General features: G+C 42.4%; 1 protein-coding gene across 1 annotated transcript in view; it reads left to right on the top strand.

The window, feature by feature from the left end:
- The window catches only part of LOC109895304 (ALK tyrosine kinase receptor), a 150,935-nt gene that overhangs the window by 52,770 nt on the left and 70,889 nt on the right, over window positions 1–27,276 (top strand). The window contains exon 7 of the mRNA XM_020488917.2: window positions 20,077–20,211. Within this exon, the coding sequence (XP_020344506.2) occupies window positions 20,077–20,211 (135 nt within the window). The remainder of the gene's footprint in view (window positions 1–20,076; window positions 20,212–27,276) is intronic.

Genomic DNA, 27,276 nt, shown 5'->3' on the forward strand with positions numbered 1-27,276 from the left:
ATAATCATTGTATACTTAAAACATTACTCAACACAGACAGGTCTAATGCTTTGTCAAGGGTGTGCAAGGAATTCTAAGGAAATATAATTTGACGTCCGATCCCATGTGGCATTCCCTTACACACACCCTATCCATAGGCGTTGCTGTGCATTATAATGCATTTATTTAACCCATGTATGATCAGCCATTTTGATTCAATTGAAAACGTTCTACATAGACTTATAAGCCTGATAAAAGTGCATTATAAAGGCATGCTTATACAAATTGGTAAAGCTGAATGGCTCTTGGCATTGAGGAAAGCGTTAAGAGCAAATTCTAATTTACAATGAAGGCTTAGGAACAGTGGGTTAACTGCCTTGTTCAGTGGTAGAACAACAGATTCTTACCTTGTCAGCTCAGGGATTCAATCTAGTAACCTTACAGTTACTGGCCCAATGTTCTAACCACCACCTGCCGTCCCAAATATTAACATAACATAAATAATGGCACAAAGTGTATATTTTCAGGAAATATGCTGTAAAACTGCATAAAAAAAGTTATCTAAAGCAAACGTATTTGTTTACCTTCTGTTAATGAAATACTTTTTCTGCTAAAGACCCCTGTGCATATTAAATTAAATAAATAATTAATCCCGGTGCTGTTAGTAAATGTGTTTCGGATAATTGTATAGCTAATAGGCTATGTGTTTGCAGACCAACTGAGGTGAATGAAGCTACAGCAACCAATGAGATAACGGCTGGGGTAATTTTTTGCTTGTTTTTGCTGTTCTCCAAATAGCATTTTCAAGTTTTTAAATTGCATAGAAATGCAGTAGCTTTAACTTGAACATTTTGGGGATTGAACCCCCCCATTTGATCTAGATAGTTTGTGTGTATGTATTGATTTGTAGGCTACATGTGCCTTTTTTATGTATGTAGTGAGCTGTACTTCTGTATTATGTCATTCTATATCATGTTTTGTGTGGACCCCAGGAAGAGTAGCTGCTGCTTTTTCAGCAGTTAATGGGGATCCTAATAAAATACCAAATACCCCGCACTCCAAAAAAAGTGTTAAATATATTTGAGATTCTTTAAAATATCCACCCTTTGCCTTGATGACAGCTTTAGACACTCTTGGAATTCTCTCAACCAGCTTCACCTGGAATTATTTTCCAACCGTCTTGAAGGAGCTCTCACATATGCTGGGCACTTGTTGGCTGCTTTTCCTTCCCTCTGCGGTCCAACTCATCCCAAACCATCTAATTTGGGTTGACGTTGTGTGATTGTGGAAGCCAGGTCATCTGATGCAGCACTCCATCGCTCTCCTTCTTGGTCAAATAGCCCTTACACAGCCTGGAGGTGTGCTGGGTTATTGTCCTGTTGAAAAACAAAATGATAGTCCCACTAAGCCCAAACCAGGTGGGATGGCGTATCGCTGCAAACTGCTTTGGTACTCATGCTGGTTAAATGTGCCTTGAATTCTAACTAAATCACCGCAATGCACTCCCACACCATAATGCCGCAACCTGGGAGCCACACATGCGGAGATCATCTGTTCACCTACTCTGGGACTCAAAAAGATATTGCGGTTGGAACCAACCATCTGACCAAGTGACAAATTTCCACTGGTCTAATGTCCATTGCTGGTGTTTCTTGGCCCAAGTCTCTTCTTATTATTCTTGTCCTTTAGTGGTGGTTTCTTTGCAGCAATTCTCCCATGAAGGCCTGATTCACACAGTCTCCTCTGAACAGTTGATGTTGCGATGTGTCTGTTACTTGAACTCTGTGAAGCATTTATTTGGGCTGCAATTTCTGAGGCTGGCAACTCTAATGAACTTATCAGAGGTAACTCTGGGTCTTCCTTTCCTGTGGCAGTCCTCATGAGAGCCAATTTCACCGCTTGATGGTTTTTACAACTGCACTTGAAGAAACTTTCACATTTCTTGGGATTTTCCAGATTGACTTACCTTCATGTCTTAAAGTAATGATGGACTTTTGTTTCTCTTTTCTTATTTGAGCTGTTCTTGCCATAATATGGACTTGGTCTTTTACCAAATAGTGCTACCTTGTAAAAACACAACTGATTGGCTCAAATGCATTAAGAAGGAAAGAAATTCCACAAAATAACATTTAACAAGGCACACCTGTTAATTTAAATGCATTCCAAGTGACTACCTCATGAAGCTGGTTGAGAGAATGCCAAGAGTGTGCAAAGCTGTCATCAAGGCAAAGGGTTTGCTAGTTTGAAGAATCTAAAATCTAAAATATATTTTGATATGTTTAAAATGTTTTTATTTACTACATGTACTACATGATTCCATAGGTGTTATTTCATAGTGTTGGTGTCTTCACCATTATTCGACAATGTAGTAAATATTAAGAAAGCCCTTGAATTAGTAGGACTTTTGTCTGGTACTGTAGGTTAAATGTTTGGTGATAAAAGGGACATTTTACAAATCCAATCAGTTTTCCACATAAATTCAATGTCTTCACATACATTTTTTTGATTGAAAGGGCGTGGAAACAACAGTGATTCAGTTTTTGCCCAGTGGGTGGCTACCGCCCTGTCTCCCATGTGTACTGTATAAGCACATACAGTGCATTCGGAAAGACCCCTTGGCCTTTTCCACATTTTGTTAGTTTATATTATTATTCTATTCCTTATTCTAAAATGTATAAAATCACTTTTTTTCATCAACCCACACACAATACAACCATAATGAAAAGTGAAAACAGGTTTTTAGAAATGTTTAGAAAAGTACAGAAATACCTTAGACTTGAAATTGAGCTCAGGTGCATCCTGTTTTCATTGATCATCCCTGAGATGGCTCTACAACTTGATTGGAGTCCACCTGTGGTACATTCAATTGATTGGATATTATTTAGAAAGGCACACACCTGTCTATATAAAGGTCCCCAAATACAGATGCACCAAGCTTGTAGTGTCATACCCAAGAAGACTTGAGGTTGTAATTGCTGCTAAAGGTGCTTCAACAAAGTAATGCCTATAGGGTGGTAACAAGATTTGCCCCAGCAATCTCTGGTGGGTTTAGGCAAGGTTGACAGGCCTGCTAACTCTAACTCTAAAAGCTCCTGACTGGCCATGGTCCTGACCTGCAGCTCTGCAGTGCTCCAGAGTAAGAACACTGAGTCCCGGGGCAGGCTGCAGTGGAATACCAATGTCCCAAGCCTCTATTGTCTACAACACCACATCTCTACATCTTGCTTTACATGCTAAGAGTTTTGATTCTGCGGGTCTTGTTAGTGAGTCTCTGAGACTGGATGAAAAATAGATTGATCTAATCTCTATTATATCGTAGTTGTTTGGGTGTTGTAAAGTACTACTATGCCGTCCGTATGGACCGTCAATGCCTATGTTTATTAGAATTAAGAGTTATAGTTGGATCATCTTGGTTTGCATTACCAGCAAACATAATACACAGCCCATTATGTACTAACTATTTACAAATAAACACTTCATATTTATTTGCATTTTGGCTCCAAAGTAGTCAAATGTTTGGAGATCATATTTATTTGAGGATTACTGGGTCGGCGGAATGAGCTATTAGTGAGATTTCTCCACCCTGGAGCTGGGATTGCATAGTTCTGCCTCAGTCAAATTTGCAGTGGGTTTTGAATATGCAGACCACCACCAGCTAGAGCTATAATCATATTGGCCCACGTCAAAGCATCAGGATATTACATTTACAGAGACCTAATCTGTCAAATGATGTAATAACAAATGGACTTTTTTAAGAGAATCATGCTAGTAATATCAGCAACACATTACATTTACATATACTTATCCAGAGTAACCACAACCGCATACTGTATTACATTGCATGTAAAACTTTCCTTAAAGCGACGTTAGCTGTTGAAACAATTAACATTTCCTCCCCAGCACTGTTTTGGTTAAAAGCGGGGGGATGTGGCTGGAGAAATGTAACTTACAAATTCAAAGATAGAGCTTTGGAGACAAGGAGTGACCATCCATGATATCAAAATGATAGTTTTAACCTTGTTTTTAGACTATACAGTGTTTACCTTTACTGTTAAAGCTTTGTTTTAAGTGGCACTCCAGTCTTCTTTTTACCTCATTTAACACCTGAATTACTTCACAAAAGGCACATCTCAATAGGTGGTCAAGGAAAGTCATGACATGTGGAGGGTGGTTCTTTCCTCGTTTGTTCTCTATTGTTCCTCAAGCAAGACGGGAGACCACTGAGTTCAAAACGTCCCATCAAACCAATTGCTTGAATCCCCTATTCCTTTAAGTTTGCAGTCGTATCTAAAAAGCACTATTTTGCTCAAAACATATAGTTTTTTACCTTTTAGCGTGTGTAGTTTACTGTATTTATACTTGGGATAACAGGAAAAGTTAAAACATCAATGGAGCATGTCCCATTTATAAGGCATTTAAAAAACAATTTTAAGGCATTTACAAATAGTTTGTGCACAATTTATTAATCATTACTCACACATTTGTAAATGTTAGCAAGTTAGTTATTCACAAATGTGTACATATTTCCTTAAATATCCTGTGTTGTGTGATTATTATTTTACCAGGTACTGCTGGAATATCTACCAATGAATGGCATGTCCATCTTTTTTTGAGAAATGACACCTGTCATTCAAAACATTTTAAGTATTTATAAAGCACATATAGCGCTCACTAGATTAGGGGCTGCAAAAACATTTGACTAATGACTAGTAAATGGTTTATAAATGTGGGAGTAATGATAATAACTGCAGTGACAGACACACCTCAACTCAATGTACTTGGGTATACTGCATACCAGTTGATAAATGAGAGCCTGTAGTAGCCATTTATTAACTCAGCCAATGCGAAGAAGGTAACAACACTTTTTTGACTGGATAATTTCAACGAATCATCATATCACATTGGTTTCTAAATAACAACAGGGGTTGGCTTTCATTGGAATAATAGCGTAACCCTCAAATCCACTAATTCATGTGATGCCAGAGACGTTAATAGGAGGAGCGCCCACATTCTTTCTTGCCACCGTTGTCTGAAAATCATAGTTTCCCACTATGGACAGGCACAAATGACAAAATCACTGGTACTAAAACCAAAGATATTGACCTTTTATACTAACACCACCAATCTGATGTAAAAATTTATATTTCCTGTAGTTCTTGTATGGTGAAAAGGTTTGTTTGTTTAATGTACTAAGACGTTCAGTCTACCATAAGGAATTGAGCTTTTTTGTTGTTTATATATTCATATATATTATTATGAATTTTTATTCAATAACAAAGTACACATTTATTTATCGCCCTAAAGTTTTTTAAATGTATTTTTTTAACCAATCCACCACCCCCCTAAAGTGTTTTTGTTGTTTTTTACAGCTTTTCTACGACATTTACACACATTTTATATATACATTTTATATTTACATTTCACATACACATTTTGAATACATGGCACTTTTACAGTGCCTTGCGAAAGTATTCGGCCCCCTTGAACTTTGCGACCTTTTGCCACATTTCAGGCTTCAAACATAAAGATATAAAACTGTATTTGTTTGTGAAGAATCAACAACAAGTGGGACACAATCATGAAGTGGAACGACATTTATTGGATATTTCAAACAGCAGTTTTCAGCAGTTATGTTTATTTTTGAACCATTCCATTGTAGATTTTGCTTTATGTTTTGGATCATTGTCTTGTTTGAAGACAAATCTCCGTCCCAGTCTCAGGTCTTTTGCAGACTCCATCAGGTTTTCTTCCAGAATGGTCCTGTATTTGGCTCCATCCATCTTCCCATCAATTTTAACCATCTTCCCTGTCCCTGCTGAAGAAAAGCAGGCCCAAACCATGATGCTGCCACCACCATGTTTGACAGTGGGGATGGTGTGTTCAGGGTGATGAGCTGTGTTGCTTTTACGCCAAACATAACGTTTTGCATTGTTGCCAAAAAGTTCAATTTTGGTTTCATCTGACCAGAGCACCTTCTTCCACATGTTTGGTGTGTCTCCCAGGTGGCTTGTGGCAAACTTTAAACAACACTTTTTATGGATATCTTTAAGAAATGGCTTTCTTCTTGCCACTCTTCCATAAAGGCCAGATTTGTGCAATATACGACTGATTGTTGTCCTATGGACAGAGTCTCCCACCTCAGCTGTAGATCTCTGCAGTTCATCCAGAGTGATCATGGGCATTTTGGCTGCATCTCTGACCAGTCTTCTCCTTGTATGAGCTGAAAGTTTAGAGGGACGGCCAGGTCTTGGTAGATTTGCAGTGGTCTGATACTCCTTCCATTTCAATATTATCGCTTGCACAGTGCTCCTTGGGATGTTTAAAGCTTGGGATTTTTTTTTGTATCCAAATCCAGCTTTAAACTTCTTCACAACAGTATCTCGGACCTGCCTGGTGTGTTCCTTGTTCTTCATGATGCTCTCTGAGCTTTTAACGGACCTCTGAGACTATCACAGTGCAGGTGCATTTATACGGAGACTTTATTACACACAGGTGGATTGTATTTATCATCATTAGTCATTTAGGTCAACATTGGATCATTCAAAGATCCTCACTGAACTTCTGGAGAGAGTTTGCTGCACTGAAAGTAAAGGGGCTGAATAATTTTGCACGCCCAAGTGTCCCACTTGTTGTTGATTCTTCACAAAAAAATACAGTTTTATATCTTTATGTTTGAAGCCTGAAATGTGGCAAAAGGTCGCAAAGTTCAAGGGGGCCGAATACTTTCGCAAGGCACTGTATATAAAGCAGTAGCATACAGATAATGCATTACCAAACAAAAGCTCTTTAATTCCAACCCTCAGCCACTCTCAGCCCATCCCACCGATCAGCATAGACCACTCTCATTTGGTTTCCATGTGCCATACATTTTTACCTTTCTAAACATATAGTATACACAGATTGTGAGGTAAAGATGAAAACCTTTCTTACGAGTATTATTATATTATTAATTGACTGACTTTGGCTTTCCAAATCACCCAACACTGCTATTTTTAAGGTTAATTTTAAGTGCATGTTGTGATTTTTTAACCATTCCTAAACCTGTGACTAGAAACAAGCTACATTTTGGCAAAACCAGAATAAATGATCTATTGATTCTGTCTCTTCGCAGCAAAATCTACAGAGCTGAGATTGTTGTATGCCCCATACAGTATATATAGAATTCTGTTGGTGGCAGGAATATTAAATACAAATACTATTCACCCCCCCCCAAAGGCAATACTTTGTTGAGCCATCTTTTGCAGCAATTACAGCTGCAAGTCTCTTGGGATATGTCTCTATAAGCTTGGCACATCTATCCACTGGGATTTTTTACCATTTTTCAAGGCAAAACTGCTCCAGCTCCTTCAAGTTGGATGGGTTCCATAGGGGTACAGATATCTTTAATAACCGACTGAGAGCTGACAAAAAAGCTACTCTTCAGCAGCGAGAATAGCTCAAATTGGACAACTGGTTTCAAAGATTTTGCCTGTTTGACAAAGTCAGCACTTCGACACCAAAACTCAGCTTCACACCTGCGAGCTACAGTGAGTTTAAAAACAATTGGGGAAACAAGAGTAGACCTTCTTATTAACGAGAAGCGGCGCAATGAGACACTTGCTCACAATGATAAAGTCAGGCACAATGGAGATTCTAATGCACCTTATTCATACGGTTGTTTTTTTAGGCAAGCAAGCATTAGCATTCAGAGGACATTATGAGGGTAAAGAATCAGCTAATCAGGGAAAGTACTTGGAAATAGTGGATTTCTTGGCTGAGCATGACAGCACTCTAGTCTGCCATTTGGTTACAGCTACCATGCTCACCGGCACTTCCAGCAAAATCCCGAAATGACCTGATTCAGGCGGTCTTGAATGTAATGACAGATGTCATGAAGGAAGAATTGGTGAAATCCCCCTTTCTAACCATCATGGTTGACGAGACGATAGACATCAGCAATGTAGCCCAAATGTCTTATGTGTTGCGTTACACTACCGATGGTGGTGTGAAGGAAAGGAAATTTGAGGATATAACTGAGGATAAATGGGCAGAAGCGGTTGCTGCCCAAATTATCAGATTTTTAGAGATGTGTGAATGCAAGGCCAAAGTTGTGGCTCAGTGTTATGATGGGGCCGCAGTCATGGCCTCTGGTATAAACGGAGTACAAGCCAAGTTGAAAGAAACTATCCCACAAGCTCTGTTCATTCATTGATATGCCCACACTCTTAATCTGGTGATGTCGCAAGGTGCTGGTAAACTAAAAGAATGCAAAAAAAAATTGGTGGCGAGCAGCGTTTTTCTGAAGATCTGTCAAACTACTGGATGAAATATGCTAGCAAAGACTACCCAGAGTGGCGCCAATACGATGGAACTTCTCCTCACACTTAGTTTGCACTGTGTATGAAAAAAAAGGCTGAACTCATTGAACTCTTTGAATACATGGTGGACCATCACGATGACTTTGATGAAGACACCGTTCACAGCGCAGATGGATACATGATGCACCTGACAAGCTTCGAGTTCTGCTTCCTGCTATCCGCGTTCTATTCCATATTTGTGTACTCCGACGTGCTGTTTGTAATACTGCAGAACAGGGAGTTTGACATGCAGTTCTACTTGTCCAGGGTGGACGACTTCTGCAACACCGCAGAGAGGGGAAAAGGTCAATTCGATTCCATCTACGAGGACACTGTGATTGAGACCGGAGTACCAAGGGGGCGCACAACACATATGCAAGGAGACATTCGCAGGCAGTACCAACAGCAACACAGTGCGATCAGCGACAACATTGTCAGCTAAGAAACAGGTTCAATGACCATGAAATGCTTATGTTCCTTGCCCTCCTTGACCCACAAATATATAGGGAAAACCAAGATTTCTAAGCGCTGCGTTCTCAAGTATCAAAGAGCGCTATGGCCCTAATTTTGATTTGCCACGGCTTAAAACAGGACTCAACGTTGTGTACTCAATGTCTGACTTCGAGGGTAAGAGCCTGTCTGATCTGCCCCACTTTCTCCAGCAGAAGAGACTAATTGATAGTATGCACCAATTGTATCTGCTTACCTGTCTAGTTTTTACCATTCCAGTGTCCACTGCATCAGTAGAAAGAACATTTTCTAAACTAAAAAGGATCAAGACATATTCCAGGAACCCCACTGGACAGGCGCACTGTCAGCTCTGGCTTTTATTTCAATCGAAAAATAACTTATTTTGGTTTTAAAATCAAAATACAAGCTATATGAACCTGTCTTTGGCGATTTCATAGAGGACAGGAGAATGGACATTTTAAAATGATAATCATAATGGTGAGGAGACTTTCTGTTTTCATCTACAGCTTGCTTTTTGCTGCTATCTCGTTCATATCATTTTGAATACAATGTGTAAAATATTATTTCAACTTTAGATCAATGGTTGTGTGGTAAAAACAAGGTAATGACATTGCAATTGGAAGTACTGGGTACTTGACATTCTGTGTTGTGGTGCATTTCTTTATTGTTGCATGCTGGAGATAGAACATCGAATACAGCACAACTTTTTTCTCTCTGACAGCATTTACTGTCCGTGGTCTTGAAACAATGTGAGTAGTTGTGTGTTTGAATTTATTCCACCGCTATTTGAGGGACTGTGTCACGCCCTGACCTGAGATATCTATTTTTTCTTTATATTTTGTTTAGGTCAGGGTGTGACTAGGGTGGGTACACTAGTTTTCTATTGTCTAGGGTTTTTGTATGTCTACGTCTTGGTCCGATCCTTATAACGAACGTGACAGTAGATCCCACCACAAAAAGACCAATCAGCATGTTCAAGAGGAGTGGACATCTTGGGTTCGGGAGAAAGATGGGTGGAGGACATCCTGGACCTGGGAGGAGGTAATGGCAGGGGACAAGACCCTGACATAGAAGCAGGTGGAGATAGCGCAGGAGGAATGGCGACGATACGAGGGGACACGGCTAGCACGGAAGCCCGAGAGGCAGCTCCAAAAAAAGTTTTTGGGGGGGGTTTCACACGGGGAGATTGGCAGAGTCAGGGGTTAGACCTGAGCCAACTCCCCATGTTACGCAGTGACGCGCACGGTGTCTCCAGTTCGCATTCATAGCCCGGTGCGCTCTATTCCAGCTCCTCGCTTTTGCTGGGCTAGAATGGGCATCCAGCCAGGAGGGATGGTGCTCCTGGTCTCCAGTACACCTCCTTGGACCAGGATATCCTGCGCTGGCTCTGCGTACTGTGTCTCCGGTGCGTCTGCACAGCCCAGTGCGTCCTGTGCTAGCACCCCGCATTTACCGGGTTCAAGTGAGCATCCAGGCAGGACGCTTTGTGCCAGCTCTACGCTCCAGATCTTCAGTGCACCTCCACAGTCCAGGAGTTGCCCTGAGGTGCGTGTCACCAGCCCGGTACTACCAATGCCGGCACCACGCACCAGACCTCCAGTGTGCCTCCACAGTCCAGTACGTCCTGTGCCTCCTCCCCCACTCGCCCTGAGGTGTCTTCAGCCCGGTGCCACCTGTACCAGTCCCACGCACCAGGTCTCCAGTGCGACTCCAGAGTCCAGTACGTCCTGTGCCTGCTCCCCGCACTCGCCCTGAGATGCATGTCTTCAGCCTGGTACCACCAGTGCCGGCACCACGCATCATGTCTCCAGTGCGCCTCCACAGTCCAGAGCTTCCGGCGACAGTTCCCAGTCCAGAGCTTCCGGCGACAGTTTCTAGTCCAGAGCATCCGGCGACAGTTCCCAGTACAGAGCCACAGTCCTGAACCTCCAACGGCGGGCCACAGTCCGGAACCTCCAACGACGGGCCACAGTCCGGAACCTCCACCGACGGTCCACAGTCCGGAACCTCCACCGACGGTCCACAGTCCGGAACCTCCAGCGACAGTCCCAAGTCCGGGGTCTCTAGCGACGGTCCCCAGCCCGGGGTCTCCAGTGACAGTTCCCAGTCCGGGTCCTCCGGCGATGTTCCGCAGTCCAGAGCCTCCGGCGATGATCCACGGTCCGGTTCTACAATGGCGGAGGGATCAGCGTAAAGAGGGGGGGCTGTGTTCAGAACCGGAGCCGCCACCGAGGGTAGATGCCCACCCAGACCCTATAGGTTCTGGTTTGCGGCCGGGAGTCTGCACCTTTTGGGGGGGGGGGGGGGGTTCGGGGTACTGTCACGCCCTGACCTGAAATATCTGTTTTCTTTATATTTTGGTTAGATCAGGGTGTGACTAGGGTGGGTACGCTAGTTTTGTATTGTCTCGGGTTTTTGTATATTTAGGGCTTTTGTGGTCTAAGTGATTTGTATGTCTATGGTGGCCTGATATGGTTCCCAATCAGATGCAGCTCTTTATCGTTGTCTCTGATTTGGGATCATATTTAGGTAACCATTTCCCTTTGGTGTTTGTGGGATCTTGTCTATGTCTAGTTGCCTGTCAGCACTCATTTGTATAGCTTCACATTTGATTTAGTTATTTTGTTAGTTTGTTCAGTGTTCATTCTTTAAATAAATAAGAATGTACACATACCACGCTGCGCCTTGGTCGGATCCATATTACGAATGTGACAGACTGTTTGTTTTGACAAATGATTCTTTGAAACGACCCAACCTGATTTTCTTCTAACGTGGTTCCGCTATTGATATTTGCAACCATTGTGTACGTGTGCTGCTTCTGTGAGTCACGGCCGAGGCGTGGCTTAGGACCATTTGACTCTGTCATCAAATAATTGCTTCTCCTACATAGGTCTGCAAGATGAAGGTCTCAAGTCATGCTCTGTATACACAGTCATCCAAGGTCTCTATCTATATGTATGACGTCCAATCTTTTTCCGCAACTGAGGGACTAGCTCCAATAGTCACGGTTCGCCACATGGTTCGTCACTGGAAGGAACTATCCTGCTATCCATGATCGTCTATCTATTGAACTTTTATTTTTTTTCAAAATATAGTTCAAAGAATTACCTATAAGCTTATATTTTGGGTTCTGGTGAGCTACGACAGTTGAACTAAAACCATGAAGCATTTATAAGTTATTTTCTACAAGAATCAATGGGTACATATCATTATTTTATAAGTCCAAAAATGGATATAGCAACTGCTGATTGCCCCTTTAATAAAACAGCTATCAGAAAAATTGGTGATAGTAAGAAGAGACAAGTACAAGTGTTCATGCAAGGAAGACAAGCACAGCAGCATTAACAGATGGGCTCTATTTTAACAAACCTAACGCAATGGTAAATCTTAGCTCTGACGGTAGCGTTATAGGTTCGGGGGTGTGTCAGAAATATTGTTTATATTTTCACAACTGGAATTATGTGCGCAGTAGCTCGTGGTGGAGGGAAAAGGCTGGGTTTTGATGAATAAACAAGTGTATTGAATGTGTAGAGGCTTGGCCCCTCACTGGCTAATCAGAACATGCTCCATGGCTAAATATGTGGTTGATTCAAGTTGTGTATTTACGGTCTTTTATGTATTGTGTTGTCATCAATTCAAATTAGAATTGTTAGTCCATTATAGCCTAGTTCGTTAAATAGTCTGCCCCGAATTTGCGAGATATGTTGAACATGTTTGCAGTCCACATTGTTCTAATTGCATTACTAGAAAAACATTGTTAAAATGTAGGCTACAGCATTCACAATGATATATTATTATTCATTTAAACTTTATTTTACTAGGCAAGTTGGTTAAGAACAAATTCAGATTTATAATGTCAGGGACACAGCTTTTTACCTTGTCAGCTCAGGGATTTGATCCAGCAACCAACACTCTAACCACTAGGCTACCTGCCACCCCAAATATAGGGGCTAGGTCTACTGTAAATTGCAGTCTGGACATAGTCAAAACAGTCAACACAGTCAATAAGAAAGATTACATTCACTACGCTCTTGATAAGGCCTAAAAAGACATAGTATAATTCTAATCATGTTGTAATAAAAACAAAAGAAAAGCTTGTTTTAAAGAGGCTATGTCTAAAAACAGTTAGGCCTGTAGGCACCATATTACAGACAAGGCAACAAGGGTTTTACGCACATCCAAATAAAGATCCACTATAAAGAGAAAGGGGGAATGTCACTCACCGTTATACTGCTCACATGTGTAATGTTTTATCAACATCATAGGACCATCTTACAGATCATATTTGCACTTCTCCAGAAATAGCAGATTAATTTGCATCCCGCTGGGCACACACTGGTTGAATCAATATTGTTTTCTTGTCATCTCAATTAAATGACGTGGAATAGATGTTGAATTGATGTCTGTGCCATTTGGGATTGCATTCGAGCCAGGTACATTCTCCCCCTAAACCCAGATTAAATCAAATTGAATGAAAAACATGTTTTTTAAACCAAAAACAATATTTCAAAATATGATTGGGTCAGAAGCATAATATCATGAAGCACTTCTCTCATGCCATTGAACTATGTGCACATGTCGCCCTACATTTCTTTATGCATAACAATTACATGTCTATACAAAATACTAGGCTCCTGTCAATATTATCGTTGCCTACGTGCGAGGCACATTCTCAATGAAATCTTCCTTTGATATGGCATTATAGAAGGACTGAATAGTGAGGAGCATGTCTCGGAAAAGGGGGCTCTTTAAACATGGGTATGGATAGCCTACTAAATATTCCAAAGCACTCTCAGTAGACCATTTAAACCCTTTATTCAAAGGCTAATGATGCACCTATGCGCTGCTGCTCAATCAGCCTTGCTTAAGAGGAAGGTAGGCTATGCTTGTTTTTTTAGACAAATTAAACAAAATGGGGGGAAACCAATCGTTTTTTAAAAATCTTTGGAAGTACGAGATTTACCACCACAAAAGGCACATCTGTCCTTCCATGGACACTGTGCATCACGGCTGGATAGGCTGCGCTTCCACTCTCAAAAGCCATGCATTTATCAATAGTGTTACCGTTAAGACCTGCTTTTTGTTGGTCTTAAAGCTGCAATGTGTAACTTTTTGGGGTACCCGACCAACTTCACATAGAAATCAGAGTTATACTGTAGATCTGTCATTCTCATTGAACACAAGTCTATGAAGTAGTAGATATGTTCGATGTGTGCTATTTCTATACTTCCTGTTCATATGTTTCATTTCGGCTTCTTTAACTTTCACTTTTGTATACCAGCTTCAAACAACTGTACATTTTGTCACATAAAAACAAGATTAAAAGTGACAATTTCATGCAGCACTAATGGGAAGGTATAAAAGGTGCGACATGCACTACATCATTTCCTGGTTGCTAAAACACATCAAATATTGCCACCCCTCCCTCTCAGAGCAAGCGAGCTGATGTTAGACAGGTAAATTGCCAAACCTGGAGTTAAGGCTGGAAAATGCCTGTGCACTAGTTTTTACATGGAAAAATTGCAAATTAATGTGGGTTTGACACTTGTGCCTCCTTAGCGCCAGCCAAAAATAAAGCCCAATAACTTTTTGCTCTAAGCTGACAAAGAACTTCTGTCAAATGAAGTATGAAATCAATGGTTAAGAAAATCTTGTTAGTAATATTGTCACGCTCGCCATAATAACTAGACCAAAGCACAGTGTGATCTGGGTTCCACATATTTTTTTTTCTGTGTGAAACTCACAGCAAAACAAAACAAAACAATAAGCGAACGCAAGGGCACTAGACAAAAACAAGATCCCAGAAACAACAGGTGGGGAAAGGCTGCCTAAATATGATCCCCAATCAGAGAACGATGAACAGCTGCCTCTGATTGGGAACCATTCCAGGCCAACATAGATATATAATCACCTAGATGACCCACCCTAGTGACACCCCGACCTAACCAACATAGAAAATAAAAAGCTCTCTATGGCCAGGGCGTGACAGTACCGCCCCCCAAAAGTGCGGACTCCGACCGCAAAACCTGACTCAATAGGGGAGGGTCTGGGTGGGCATCTACCGTCGGAGGAGGCTCCGGTGCGGGGCGAAGTACCCACTCCGCTCGCGGATACCTCATCTTCAATGGCGGCTCTGGTGCGGGGATCTTCGCAGGATGCTCCGGACCATGGATCGTCGCCGGGGATTCCGGACCGCGGTTTGTCGCCGGGGACTCCGGACCGTAGATCGCCGCCAGAGGTTCCGGACTGGGAACCCTCGCAGGAGGCTCTGGACTGTGAACCCCCGCTGGAGGCTCTGGACCGCAGACTGTCGCTGGAGGCTCTGGACCGCAACCGTCGTGGACCGTCTCAGGAGGTTCCCGGACCATGGACCGTCTCAGGAGGTTCCTGACCGTGGACCGTCGTAGGAGGTTCCGGAATGTGGACTGTCGTTGGAGGTTCCGGACCATGGACCGTCATTGGAGGCTCCGGACCGCGGACCGTCGGTGGAGGTTCTGGACTGTGGACCGTCGTTGGAGGTTCCGAACTGTGAAACATCGCCAGAAGCTCCGGACTGGGAACTGTTGCCGGAAGCTCTGGACTGGGAACTGTCGCTGGAAGCTTGATGCGTGGGGCCGGCACTGGTGGTACCGGGCTGGAGACACGCACCTCAGGGCGTGTGCGGGGAGGAGGCACAGGACGTACTGGACTGTGGAGGCACACTGGAGGCCTGATGCGTGGGACCAGTACAGGTGGCACCGGGCTGGTGACACTCACCTCAGGGCGAGTGCGGGGAGGAGGCACAGGACGTACTGGACTGTGGAGGCGCACTAGAGGTCTGGAGCGTAGAGCTGGCACAACGCGCCCTGGACAAATGACCACCGTCGCGCGGCAAGTGCGGGAAGCTGGGTCGGCACACCGGGCTGTGAATATGCACTGGAGGCAAAGTGCATATCACCGCAAAACATGGTGCCTGACCGGCATACCAAGGTGAGTACGGGGAGTTGGCTCTGGTTCAAACCCTGGCTCCGCCAAGCACCCCGTGTGCCTCCTCCCAAAAATATTTGGAGGCTGCCTCTCGGGCTTCTGTCGTGGCCGCAAACCCCGGTGTCGTCGTTGTTACTCCCTCGCTACTTCCGCCTGCTTCCATGGCAGGTTTCTGTCTCCTGCCATGATCTCTTCCCACGTCCAGGATATCCTCCACTCCTGGCTTTCCTCCTGGGCACGCTGCTTGGTCCGTTGTTGGTGGGATCTTCTGTCACGCTCGCCATAGTAACTGGACCAAAGCGCAGCGTGATCTGGGTTCCACATATTTTTATCTCTATGTGAAACTCACAGCAAAACAAAACAATAAAGAATAAACTAACCTTGATGACAATGCAGTGCTGACAGGCACTACACAAAAACAAGATCCCACAAACAACAGGTGGGAAAAGGCTGCCTAAATATGATCCCCAATCAGAGACAACGATAAACAGCTGCCTCTGATTGGGAACCATACCAGGCCAACATAGATATATAATCACCAAGATGGCCCACCCTAGTCACACCACGACCTAACCAACATAGAGAATAAAAAGCTATCTATGGTCAGGGTGTGACAAATATAGGCAACATAGTGTAGGAAATGTTTGTGGCCTGGCAAAGAAAATGGACGTCTGTCCCATGTTTTCCACATCAAGCTCTCAGTCTCACTGCAGAACTATGCGTTCTTCCACATTCTCCATACATCAAATTTTGAAGTTGCTCCAAATGTCAAATTTCAAAGTGTTTTTGTTGCTCCTGCTGCTCTGTAGCATTTAATTTCTCCAAAGGTCAAATTTCTAAATTAAGGGTTAATTCAATCCGACATCCTCAGGACATGGATAGTTGTCCAATTTCGACCTCAATCTTGAACGACCTGGCTGGTTGGCATTCTCTAGAGTCGGTACGTACAGTGCACAGCTGTGGTGGGAGCCCCCTGCCATATTGTGATCAACGAGAGCAGTTCAGCCCAAGGAGATAGTGGTGGCGGAGGAGCTGGGTGGAGGGAACTGAAAGGGATGTGTTTTTAGGAGATGATTAAAGAGACAAAGATGAAAGGTAGACATTTTTCACAATGTCCCATAATGCTTGTGGAACGATTTGTGGGAGAAAAGGGATGATATATCTTTTCAGCAAGCCAGTAAGAGCTGGTAAGCCAACACGACGCAGGACTCTCATGTGACCTGTCATCATAATTAAGAAACATGCAGTCGGCTCTCGACTTGATATTCAGACCAGCTAGTCGCAAACAGAGTCCTCTGTGCGCTTCCCAGAGATGGATAGATTATGCATCTGGAGCTAAATGGTGCTGTCCTTTAGCTCGGTGTTAAGTAAGTAATATAAAAGGACCAAGTTTGTTTTGTCTAAATTAGTTGCATTATGTTGGAGGAAAGGGAAGAGGTTTGTTTGTGCGACCAAGGCTGTGAGATGTGGGTGATGGAGATCAATACAATATCATAGACTCTCTACTCTCCAGTGGTGTGGTGACCGCAGCATTGACGTCTGAGTCATGCCACCTGGTTGAACACCATTGGTAGGACTTTGCTTCTTATTTTTTACAGTACTATTGCATATTTACTTGGGTACCTATCTGTACCTATTCGACAGAATTTTTTAAAACTCTTCTAACGTAAAGAGTTTCTGATCAGGGTCAAAACAAAGTTTTATATAAAAAAGTGTCTTCAGTGGAAATTAAAGATGAAGAAAGACATTTGGAGTGCTAATGAAATTCTAATACAGATATCCAACAGATAGATCACAGTCCCTTTCATAGACAAAATGTCACAGTTGCTCACAAGTGAGTGACAGAGTCAGGTATGACATAACCTGGCAATTAACATTTGAATGGATCTCACATGGATTTGACAAAGACTCTGATGTGATGCTGCTTTTCGCACATCGACACTGACAATGGATAATTAATCAGAACTACCCTTCGACTTTAGAAAGGTTTTTAGAGACTATTAACTTCTTAGTGAAATAGGAGCGCGACAAATTCAAAAACAGAAATACTCATAATAATAATTCATAAATCATAAGTGTTATACATCGGATTAAATATGAAATTCTTGTTAATCCAGCCACAGTGTCAGATTTCAAAAAGGCTTTACGGCGAAAGCAAACCATGCTGTTATCTGAGGACAGCACCCCATCAAACAAACACATGAAAATCATAATTTAACCAGCCAGGTTAAGTCAGAAATAACGATATAATTAATGCCTTACCTTTGAAGATCTTCTTCTGTTGGCACTCCAATATGTCCATTAAACATCACAAATGGTCCTTGTTCGATAAATTCTGTCATTATATCCCCAAAATGTCAATTCATTTGGCACGTTTGATTCTGAAAATATACCAGTTCCAACTCACGCAACATGACTACAAAGTATCTAATCTAGTATCTAAGTTACCTGTGGACTTGTTCCAAACATTTCAAACAACTTTCCTAATCCAACTTTAGGTGTTTTTAAACATAAATAATCAATACAATTTAAGATGGAATAAACTGTGTTCAATACCGGATGAAAACAAAGTGGAGCGAGCTTTCAGGTCGTGCGACCCAACCACAACAGTCCACTTGGCTATCCACCCAGATAGGAAATGGCTACTTCTTCATTTCTCAAAGGAAAAACATCAACCAATATCTAAAGACTGTTGACATCTAGTGGAAGCGAAAGGAACTGCAAGCAAGTGCCTTGGAAATTTAGATCCATATAGAAATCCCATTGAAAAGAGATTGACCTCAAAAATAAAATTCCTGGATGGTTTGTCCTCGGAGTTTCGCCTGCCAAATAAGTTATGTTATACTCACAGAGATAATTCTAACAGTTTTAGAAACTTTAGAGTGTTTTAGATCCAAATCGACCAATTATATGCATATCTTAGCTTCCGGGCCTGAGTGGCAGGCAGTTTACTTTGGGCACACTTTTCATCCGGACGTGAAAATAGTGCCCCCTAGCCTTAAGAAGTTTTTAACCACATTGGTTTCCATTGATAATAACCATACCATGAAATTGTAAATTACTATTTCCGCAGTTCAATTCAACAATCATGCCTTTTTTGTTACCTTTTTATGAACGGTTGGTTTGTTGTATAATTTCTTGAGGAACGTCAAATCCCTTATGATCAGAGGAGGTGATTGGCTATTTCTTCTGCTCAGACCAATCAGAGACTGGGATTTACCCCTGGTCCTGGCAGCTGATTATTGGAAAGAGCATTATCCTCTTCCCCACTGCACCATAGTAGTTGTGTCCAGTATGCAGTCCAGTATGCAGTCCCATATTGTCATAGCCCTCCTGACAGGACATATTTTACAGCCTCTGAAAATGCTAGTACCTAATATCCAAAGGCGCAATACCCAATCAACAGAAATATATTTCTGAAGTTGATGGGGAAAAGGGGTAGGTTGAGGTGGTTGGTCTGTCCAGAGGCTTGATTGGGTTGAGCTAGTGGTATGAAAGCCCCGGATCCAATTAGCTTAGTGACCTAGGTATGGAGGAAGATGGGGCGGATTTGGATTTAAGCACCCCCTACCCACCACCACTATATCAATCTCTTTTGGTCTTGAGGAAAGAGTGCCCCTTACTGGACAAACCAACAGTGTATAACTTCAGATATCTCAGGGGAGAACAACTGCCCTGTGTCATTGAAGCCACGGAAGTTCACGGCCGACCGCGATACTGCAGGCATTGTCTGCAGAAAACAGCACCACCATTATAGTGAATGGAAAAAAATGACAATCTTCGTGGTCAATCTTTGTATAAAAACATTTTATGAGGACAATCATGGTACCAATAATTGCTTCTAATACACCAGATATATGCCTCCAACCGATTATTTTAAAATCTCAATGAGAGCACTGAGCTACCCTGCGAAGTCATTTCCTGGAGTAGCTCAAACCGTGCATGAGACACCATCATAACCGACTCAATTTGGCTTCAATGTGCTATTGAGTCTTCACATAGGAATGAATGGTGTCACATGACCAATGGTTTTGTCCATTCATATATACAGTCATTGGGTTATGCAGCCAAATATTCACCAAACTTAACCCTGGGCCATGTTCATTAGGGAAAAAACTTAAAGTGTTTAAAATGTTTTGCAACGGAAAATGAAAATGAGGGAATCTAGGTAGTCCCCATTTGTCTCAGTTGTTTTTTTCTTTCGTTTGGTCCCTAATGAAAACAACCCTGCTTATCTTCAACTGTTTAGCATTTAGAGAGCTGTGGAAAAATATGGCTTGCAAAGAATGTCACTAAATTGCTATTTGTCTGTTTCTCTCCTCAGCCAATGGCGACTTTCCTCCTACAGTAACTGGCAACACTAAACTGCCAATGAAACCAACCAATCAGAACATCAAAACAACCACCCCGTCCAATGGAAACTCAAGAACCTTGTCAGAACATCCAACTCTGACTGCCTGTAAGTGTCCACCTGTTGTCGTATAGCTGTGAGTATCTCAGGCATAGGCGCTGTATTTGTAGTATACAGAAAAGGCAGTCTAAGAGGGAAGAAGATGATACATTTTTGACTCTGATCTCAAGCTAGAACAATGGTCTCTGATCCCACACACAGACACTCTCTCCTATCCTCTCCCTGCTTGCTCACTGACAAGCACACACACACATACCCAGGATGACTTCTACTCACACTCACTCCACACGTGCTGTGAAAGGCACAGTGCTTTTTCCTCAAACAAAGTAAGTGTGCCACCTACTGGATTCATCCCCACGTCTGTAACTGTACATCTCACTCTGGATTAAATGGAGCAGGATGGACAGTTTTGATCTGCAAAACGTTCCAATTTGCTTCCATAGAATGTAAATGTAGCTCCTTTCACAGAGTTGACATTTTCCACCTTCGATTCTAACAAGCACCGAGCTACTGCATAAATTAACACTGTGGATAGTGCAGAGCTGGAATTGGCTCCTTTTAGACACATTTTACACGGCACGCAACACTGACTTTCCAGGAGTATAATCATTGAAGTAATCATGTATTTTGTCTTGTCGCTTTGTCTTCGAGCCAAAAGCACCACCGCAGACAAATTAAATACCTATCTGGCTGCTGATGCCAGTACCCTTATACTCTGAGAATCTCTGAGTAATTGCATTTATCACCATCTTGTTTACTCCTCCAAGCAACAAGATGATGTTCATGACATTCCCTTCAGTATCATTGCAAAGAGTGAAATTCACAGTTCAGTCAAGACTTGTTAGCCACAGCCTCATGCTAACACACTCCCTTGCAGTCATTTTCCTTCATTATACAACGGGTGGATCTAATCCTGAATAATGATTGGTTAAAACCTCATTCCAGTCGGTGTCCATTCTGCAAGTTACCACCGGCTAAATCTATGACGCTTAAATGCCTATTTACTCTGTTCCATCAGACTGCGCGATCCATGGTCTCATCAGCCCAGCCAGGCAATTTATAAACTTGATCTCCACTATTAAAAGCATCTAGACATTATCTCACATTTCTTTTAGACTAACATTTAGTTTTCAACATCAGAGATTTGTATAAACCTTGATGTCTTGTCTCTCCGACATTTGCAACATTGTTTCACTATTCAATTTCAATCTCCAGCTGTCCCATAGTAATGAATATGTTGGGAGTCGGGATGAGATAGACAAGTAGGCAGGTTTTCTCAGCCAGTCAAAATCATGAATCGGTATCATTTTTATGGATATATACAAAGAACTTAAATCAAATCAAATTGTATTCGTCACCCGCGCCAAATACAACAGGTGTACCAAAAATGCTTACCTATAAGCCTTTAACATGCAATGTACAGTGCCTTGCGAAAGTATTCGGCCCCCTTGAACTTTGCGACCTTTTGCCACATTTCAGGCTTCAAACATAAAGATATAAAACTGTATTTTTTTGTGAAGAATCAACAACAAGTGGGACACAATCATGAAGTGGATCGACATTTATTGGATATTTCAAACTTTTTTAACAAATCAAAAACTGAAAAATTGGGTGTGCAAAATTATTCAGCCCCCTTAAGTTAATACTTTGTCGCTTGGGGTATGTCTCTATCAGTTTTGCACATCGAGAGACTGAAATTTTTTCCCATTCCTCCTTGCAAAACAGCTCGAGCTCAGTGAGGTTGGATGGAGAGCATTTGTGAACAGCAGTTTTCAGTTCTTTCCACAGATTCTCGATTGGATTCAGGTCTGGACTTTGACTTGGCCATTCTAACACCTGGATATGGTTATTTTTGAACCATTCCATTGTAGATTTAGCTTTATGTTTTGGATCATTGTCTTGTTGGAAGACAAATCTCCGTCCCAGTCTCAGGTCTTTTGCAGACTCCATCAGGTTTTCTTCCAGAATGGTCCTGTATTTGGCTCCATCCATCTTCCCATCAATTTTAACCATCTTCCCTGTCCCTGCTGAAGAAAAGCAGGCCCAAACCATGATGCTGCCACCACCATGTTTGACAGTGGGGATGGTGTGTTCAGGGTGATGAGCTGTGTTGCTTTTACATTTTCATGGGCCTCTTGGCTGCATCTCTGATCAGTCTTCTCCTTGTATGAGCTGAAAGTTTAGAGGGACGGCCAGGTCTTGGTAGATTTGCAGTGGTCTGATACTCCTTTCATTTCAATATTATCGCTTGCACAGTGCTCCTTGGGATGTTTAAAGCTTGGGAAATCTTTTTGTATCCCAATCCGGCTTTAAACTTCTTCACAACAGCATCTCGGACCTGCCTGGTGTGTTCCTTGTTCTTCATGATGCTCTCTGCGCTTTTAACGGACTACGGAGACTTGATTACACACAGGTGGATTGTATTTATCATCATTAGTCATTTAGGTCAACATTGGATCATTCAGAGATCCTCACTGAACTTCTGGAGAGAGTTTGCTGCACTGAAAGTAAAGGGGCTGAATAATTTTGCACGCCCAATTTTTCAGTTTTTGATTTGTTAAAAAAGTTTGAAATATCCAATAAATGTCGTTCCACTTCATGATTGTGTCCCACTTGTTGTTGATTCTTCACAATAAAATACAGTTTTATATCTTTATGTTTGAAGCCTGAAATGTGGCAAAAGGTGGCAAAGTTCAAGGGGGCCGAATACTTTCGCAAGGCACTGTAGTTTTGAGAACAAAGACTTAAGAAAATATTTACTAAATAAACTAAAGTAAAAGAAGTGTCACAATAAAATAACAGTAAGTATACAGGGGGTACCGGTACCAAGTCAATGAGCGGGGGTACAGGTTACTCTACTTAATTTGTACATGTGGTAATTTGTACATGTAGGTAGGGGTGAAGTGACCATGCATAGATGATAAACAGTAAGTAGCAACAGTGTCAAAACAAAGGGGGGGGGGGTTAATGCCAATAGTCCGGATGGCCATTTGATTAATTGTGCAGCAGTCTTATGGCTTGAGGGTAGAACTGTTAAGGAGCCTTTGGACCTAGACTTGGCGCTCCGGTACCACTTGCTGTGCGGTTGCAGAGAGAACAGTCTATGATTGGGTGACTGGTGTCTTTGACCATTTTTAGGGCCTTCCTCTGACACCGCCTAGTATAGAGGTCCTGGATGGCAGGAAGCTTGGCCCCAGTGATGTACTGGGTGATACGCACTACCCTCTGTAGCACCTTATAGTCGGATGCCAAGCGGTTGCCATACCAGGCGGTGATGCAACTGGTCAGGATGCTCTCAATGGTGCAGTAGTAGAACTTTTTGAGGATCTGGGGACCCATACCAAATCTTTTCGGTCTCCTGAGGGGCAATAGGCATTGTCATGCCCTCTTCATGACCATCTTGGTGTGTTTGGACTATGATAGTTTGTTGGTGATATGGACACCAAGGAACTTGAAGCTCTCAACCTGCTCCACTTCAGGTCCATCAATGTTAATGGGGGCTTGTTTGGTCCTCCTTTTCCTGTAGTCCATGATCAGCTCCTTTGTCTTGATCACATTGAGGGAGAGGTTGTTGTCCTGGCATCACACATGGCCAGGTCTCTGACCTCCTCCCTATAGGCTGTCTCATCATTGTTGGTGATGAGGCCTACCACCGTTGTGTTGTCAGCAAACTTAAGGATGGTGTTGGAATCGTGCTTTGCCACTCAGTCGTGGGTGAACAGGGACTACAGGAGTAGACTAAGCACACAACCCTGAGGGGCCCCCATGTTGAGGTTCAGCGTGGCAGATGTGTTGTTGCCTACCCTTACCACCTGGGGGTGGACAGTCAGGATATCCAGGATCCAGTTGCAGAGGGAGGTGTTTAGTCCGATGGGTCCTTAGCTTAGTGATGAGCTTTGTGGGCGCTATGCTGTTGAATACTGAGCTGTAGTCAATAAACACCATTCTCACATAGGTGTTCGTTTTGTCCAGGTGGGAAAGGGCAGTGTGAAGTGCAATAGAGATTGTGTCATCTGTGGATCTGTTGGGGCGGTATGAAAATTGTTGTTGTTCTAGGGTTTCCGGCATGATGGTGTTGATATGAGCCATGACCAACCTTTCAAAGCACTTCATGGCTACTAACGTGAGTGCTATGGGGCAGTAGTCATGTCCTGATAAGAGAGCACATTTTCTATGCCAGGTGAAATCGTGCATCATTAGCTCATTGTTATGGATGCATCCCAACCAATTTTACTAGAAAACTGCTTAAACAAATGTGAATGCAGCTACTTCGTTGTTACTCTGGCTATTTGACATGACAGTAAATTAGCCGTAGTTGTCTAGCTTGCAAGCAAGGGATAAGAACGTCTCCAGCCAGTATGGCAATTTAGAACGAACAACTGGGTCGCGTCCATAGATACAGAACAAAAAGACTGAACTACTGGTCGGTTTGGGTAGCAACCCTAGATTTATGTCTGGACTATATCTTGTGGAAGGATGAAATAGTATGAATAAATCAAAATCAAGCTTTTATTGAAAATGTGTCAATCTTTATTTGAATATGTTGGTAACCCGTTGTATAAAAGTGCTAATGCCCTCAAAGCCGGTGTTTGGAGGATATATTGGCACGGTTTGCCAATTTATCCTCCAAACACAGGCTACTCAAGCATTATCACTTAATTGACATGCCTGATCCGATATGCATCAACCTGGTAACAGACCTTTTGTCACCAACTGTGAGGTGTTTTTTATTGGTGATTAAGATACGATGAACCATAATGTGTCTATTAAGTAAGAGCTGTGTCCATTAAATAATGCAATATCGAGTGACTTCAAACACAGGTCGCCTAGCCACAGCATCGCACAATCATTGAATCTCAAATATCATCTACGTTTTTTGACGATGTGTTATTCAATGATGAGAGTTGATAATGGTGATTTTTAGTGGTCTCCTGGGAATATTGGCATAGGTTTCCAAAACTGACTGGATCTTAGCCAAGACTGTAAACTAGTCCTCCTCATATGGTGTTTAAATTACAATGGCTATCTAATATCTTGGGTGTTCAAAAAAGCAGGACTCTCTCTGATTTCGGGGTCAGCCTTCTTTTCGTCCTTTGGCCTTGGATTATCATAGGCATTCTCCCAGGAGATTAATAAGTGGACTTGCATTTATGGCTTGGTCTTCTGATAGGCAACTTTGAAGGGGGCTTTAATATTCGCTCTGCATCTCCCTTTGGCCGGAACCCTCCAGTGCTGATGTGCTTGATGCCTGCGGGGGAAACGATAGAAAGCCTGATGAGTGTGTGTGAGTGCCTGATGAGGGTTTTAGTTCAGCGGGCCTGTCACTCTGAAGCAGCTCTCCTCCTTCCTCATCATGCTCAATGATTAACCCTGGGAAACATCAATGTCATTTCTCCTCATTGCTCTCTGCTCTTCTTCGCATTTCTCTCTGTTATTCTTTGCAACTTTCTCTGCCTTTTTTCGCACCTCTCTCTGCTCTTCTTCGCACCTCCCTCTCTCTGCTCTTCTTTGCACCTCGCTCTCTCTCACACCTTTTTTTTACTGTCCCATCTTGTTCTCTCGCTTTTTCAGACTTACTCTTTCTAACCTTTCTTGTTTTCAGCCCCTTCTTACTCATTTCCACTGTTTTGTTTCTCACTCTGCTTTCCTTCAGTTATTTCCTTTTGCCACTCTTTCTCTCATTTCCCCTGCTCCTTCCCTCTTTCTCCCCTGCCTTTTCTCACCTCTCTCTTTCTCTTCCTCCCCTTCTTTTTCTCTCCTCATTGTTTCTCTCGCCCATCTATATGTATTGATCTGTTGCCTGAAGTCTCTCTGCACCTTTATTTCTCTGAAACCCAACCCTACAATGAGGTGTGTACTCAGACAGTGTATGTGTCTGAAATGGGAACCTATTCACGACATAATGTACATATGGCTCTGGTCAAAAGCTGTGCACTATGTAGGGAATAGGGTGCCATTTGGGACGCATCCACTCTCACTGCTGACTCATCGTTTCTATGGGGGAAACAACAGAGTTCTCTCACATACTCTCAGTTGATGAGCTCACTTCACTTTCTCACCGTGATTACTTCGCCGCCCGATGGGAAAGGGCAGCAAAGTAACTTCAAAATGAGTGTGTGTGTGAGTGGGTGCAGTAGAAAGTGTGTATGCCTATTATTTTACAACACCAAGGACAGAGGAAGAGGAGACCGACTGAAGCGATCTGATTGGCTCCTGTCAGCAGAACAGCAAGTGATTGACAGCTGCACTAAACAAAATCGGTCCATAATGACTATGCAGATCCTCAGGGGGAACATGTTTTTTTTGTTGTCTCTTACCGTTGTTATTAGTCGCTAATTAGCCACATTTCACACGCAGAATACATACTTGTTTACTAGTCGTTAAATCAAATTGTGAGCTGTTGTTCTTCCATGTCTGTGGCTCAAATGGAACTTTATTCCATACAGTGCTTAAAGACCAGTAGCCATAGGGCTCCATATAGGGAATACTGTGCCATTTGGGACACAACCCATGTGTTTGGAAGAGGTATTAATCGCCTGGATTAACTGATAATGAGCACCACAATACAAGATACTGTGTGTGTGAGTGCGTATGTTGGAATACAATGTTGAAATTAAATAGACAGGGGAATTCTTAGATTCCAATTCAACTCATACTCATCTTCCTTCATGCATTAATATGGGCCAATCAAAGTGGAACAACCTTTTAGGGTTATATTCCAATGGAATGACCATACTAGCAGTGTGCATATTGAGTCAGAGGCATGAAATAGCCATCTGTCTCTGGTGAAAGACAGATCAAACTATTTCATGCGCATTCAAATTTATAACAGTCACCTGTCCTTTCCTAAACATACGTGCTGTATAAAACAAGGATTGGGAACCGTGTACGATAAAGTTTGACCCCTTTACCTTTCTGTGGTATAGAAAGAGTATGAATATGCACAAACACAATACAAAGCAAAACACCATTAAAACATCAGAATAAAGCTTTGATTAGGCATTAAATGGCAGCAATAGAGCAGCAACATAAATCATAAACCAACTCAAAATTGTATGCAGCAAGGCTTTCTGTACTGGTTATACCCAGCAATCAAAGCAAATCAAGTCAACA

This window comes from Oncorhynchus kisutch, linkage group LG8 (assembly GCF_002021735.2).
Source record: "Oncorhynchus kisutch isolate 150728-3 linkage group LG8, Okis_V2, whole genome shotgun sequence".
NCBI lineage: Eukaryota > Metazoa > Chordata > Actinopteri > Salmoniformes > Salmonidae > Oncorhynchus > Oncorhynchus kisutch.